This window comes from Colobus angolensis, unplaced genomic scaffold, assembly GCF_000951035.1.
Source record: "Colobus angolensis palliatus isolate OR3802 unplaced genomic scaffold, Cang.pa_1.0 Scaffold33, whole genome shotgun sequence".
NCBI classification, from domain to species: Eukaryota; Metazoa; Chordata; class Mammalia; order Primates; family Cercopithecidae; genus Colobus; species Colobus angolensis.
Window position 1 is genome coordinate 9,536,184 of NW_012116599.1, and position 2,951 is coordinate 9,539,134.

The 2,951-nt window shown below is 45.3% G+C and overlaps 1 protein-coding gene across 2 annotated transcripts in view; it reads left to right on the forward strand.

The window, feature by feature from the left end:
• FBXO36 (F-box protein 36) overlaps positions 1 to 2,951 on the forward strand; it is a 124,744-nt gene that overhangs the window by 105,294 nt on the left and 16,499 nt on the right. For both annotated transcript variants that reach the window (XM_011951962.1, XM_011951961.1), the window contains one exon: positions 1,129 to 1,301. In XM_011951962.1, coding sequence (XP_011807352.1) covers positions 1,129 to 1,301 — 173 coding nt within the window. The remainder of the gene's footprint in view (positions 1 to 1,128; positions 1,302 to 2,951) is intronic.

Here is a 2,951-nt window from a genome sequence, read left to right on the forward strand (position 1 = left end):
GCAATGGTGTGATCTCAGCTCACTGCAGCCTTAGCCTCCCACGTTCAAGCAGTTCTCCTGCCTCAGCTTCTCGAGTAGCTGGGATTACAGGCATGTGCCACCACGCCCGGGTAATTTTGTATTTTTATTAGAGACAGGGTTTCTCCTTGTTGGTCAGGCTGGTCTCTAACTGCCGACCTCAGGTGATCCGCCTGCCTCGGCCGCCCAAAGTGCTGGGATTATAGGGGTGAGCCTCCGCCCCCAGCCCTCTTTCTGTTTTTTTTTTTCCTATTAAATGAAGATAGGGATGAAAGGAGATGGTAAAGAAGAAGGAAGGAAGTTTGGTGTAGACACAATGTATAAAAATAACAGGCTGGGCGTGGTGCCTCCTGCCTGGAGTCCCAACACTTTAGGAGGCAGAGGTGGGAGGATTGCTTGAGCCCAGGAGTTCTAGACCAGCCTGGGCAACATAATAAGACTCCATCTCTAAAACAAATTTAAAAAAATAGCCAGGCATGGGGGCACACACCAGTAGTCCCAGCTACTCGGGAGGCTGAAATGGGGGGATTGCTTGAGCCTGGGAGATCAAGGCTGCAGTGAGCCGTGATTGCACCACTGCACTCCGGCCTGGGTGACCCCATCTAAAAATAAATATATAAATAAATAAAAATGAAATGAAATAAGAGATCAAAAGTCAACTAAAATTAGGAGACAATGTATTTTAGACCAATGGAGAGTAGCAGGGCTAGCAGAAAAGCCACGTGGACAAGCATCTTTTTCCTCCACATAGCTGCCCGCTTGGAGGGGCTGTGAGTACAATGGTAATGCCGAGATCAATTAGGTTAGTGGTATAGACTGGAGTCTGGTGCTGATGAGATCAAGGGGATGCAGAAATCACTGTGTTAAGCAGTGAGTGTCCCTAAAAGTTTCTGATCTCAGGGCAGGAACAGCAATTGGAAACAGATGCCTCAAAAATGCATTCAGTTAGTCCCAAAGGCAGCTCGGTGAAAGTAGGAAAGACCCAGCGTCACTTAACATCACTCCCAGGGGAAAAATGCCCTGAAGCTTGTATTCCACTGATGGTTGTTACAGCTCTTATGTGACTGTACATGATAACCATTTTAGTTTGTTGGCTTCTTTGAATTACAGGTCAAACTGCCTTAATATTTGGTACAAGAATATTAAACTATGTCATCAATTTGTGCGAAGGTAAATTTGACTTCCTTGAACGGCTCTCAGACAATTTGCTCCTGAATATCATTTCTTATCTAGATCTTGAAGACATTGCCAGGCTTTCCCAAACATCACACAGATTTGCGAAGGTAACGGTCCATTATTTTATATCTATATAGAATTCTCCATGTGCTTTCTAAAAAGATTTTTTAACATAGCAATCATTTGTTGAGTACTAACTTTGTGATGGGCACTGTCTTAGGTGCACAAGCAGCAGAGATGAAAAGACATTTCTCTCCTCAAAGAATTTACAGTCTTATAGTAGAGATTCAGGTACATGCAAATAATTACAATCCAGCATGATCAGTTCAACAAGGGATGTGTATGCAAGGTACAAAGATAGTACAAAGTGATTTTCTCTGCCTAGCTTCACAGAAGCAGGTTACTTTATCTGGCTTTTGAGGGTGAAATTGGTGAAGACAGGTGATCTGGGTTAGGGGGCATTCCAAGGCAGGGAAAAACCAAGCAGAAGCATGGTGGCATAAGAGAATAGGGCACTTTGGGAGGCCAAGGTGGGTGGATCACCTGAGGTCAGGAGTTTGAGACCAGCCTGGCCAAGATGGGGAAATGCCGTCTCTACTAAAAATACAAAAATTAGCCGGGCATGGTGGTAGGCGCCTGTAATCCCAGCTACTCAGGAGTTTGAGGCAAGAGAATCACTTGAACCCAGGTCGCAGAGGTGGCAGTGAGCCGAGATCTCGCCACTGCACTCCAGCCTGGGTGACAGAGCAAGACTCTGACTCAAAAAAAAAAAAAAAAGGAGAGAGAATAGGGCAAGGAGGACTACCTGACATTCGTTTCCATTTCTTCTAGTAATAGCCTTTGCTGCATTGCCTGTCTCCTAGTATGTGTTTTGGTGGGCTGTCCATTGCAGTGCCCCGTTTTCTTCCTTGCCCGAAGCTGACAAGATGCACTGTCTCACTGCTTCACATCCTCAGCAGAGTAACCCAAGAGCAGGAAGCAGAGTTAGTGCTGATTTCAGCCAGCCAGTGTCAAGGCTTCAGTGTGACCTTTGTCAGTTGCACTCCCTGGATCCTGGAAGATGCCTTGGTCCCTACCCCTTCAGCTGTTCCTTCAATTCTAGACCCCCCAACCCTACCCCACAGTCACACACATACTAATTTTCCATTAAATCTCTTTTTGGCTTAAGTTAATCAGAATGGGAATCTGTTGCTTGCAACTGAGGAAGCCTGACTAGCTCAGTATTTAGCTAATGTATTGGGGCAATGTCCATTTATAAAAGAATATACAACATTTTCCAAGATGATTCAAAACATAATCTTATTATCTAAAAAGCCAACATTTTTTGCCAATAATGCAATAAAATGTCTTGATTTAAAAAATCAATTTTAGTTTAGGCACAGTGGCTCATGCCTGTAATTTCAGCACTTTGGGAGGCTGAAGAAGGAGGACTGATTGAGCCTAGGAATTTGAGATCAACTTGGGCAAAGTAGGGAGATTCCATCTCTACAATATAGTTTTTTAAAATACCTGAGTATTATGGCCGGGCACAGTGGCTCATGCCTGTAATCCCAGCACTTTGGGTGGCCGAGGCGGGCGGATCACCTGAGGTCGGGAGTTTGAGACCAGACTGACCAGCATGGAGAAACCCCGTCTCTACTAAAAATACGAAATTAACCAGGTGTGGTGGCACATGCCTGCAATCCCAGCTACTAGGGAGGCTGAGGCAGGGGAATCGCTTGAACCTGGGAAGTGGAGGTTGCAGTGAGCCAAGATCG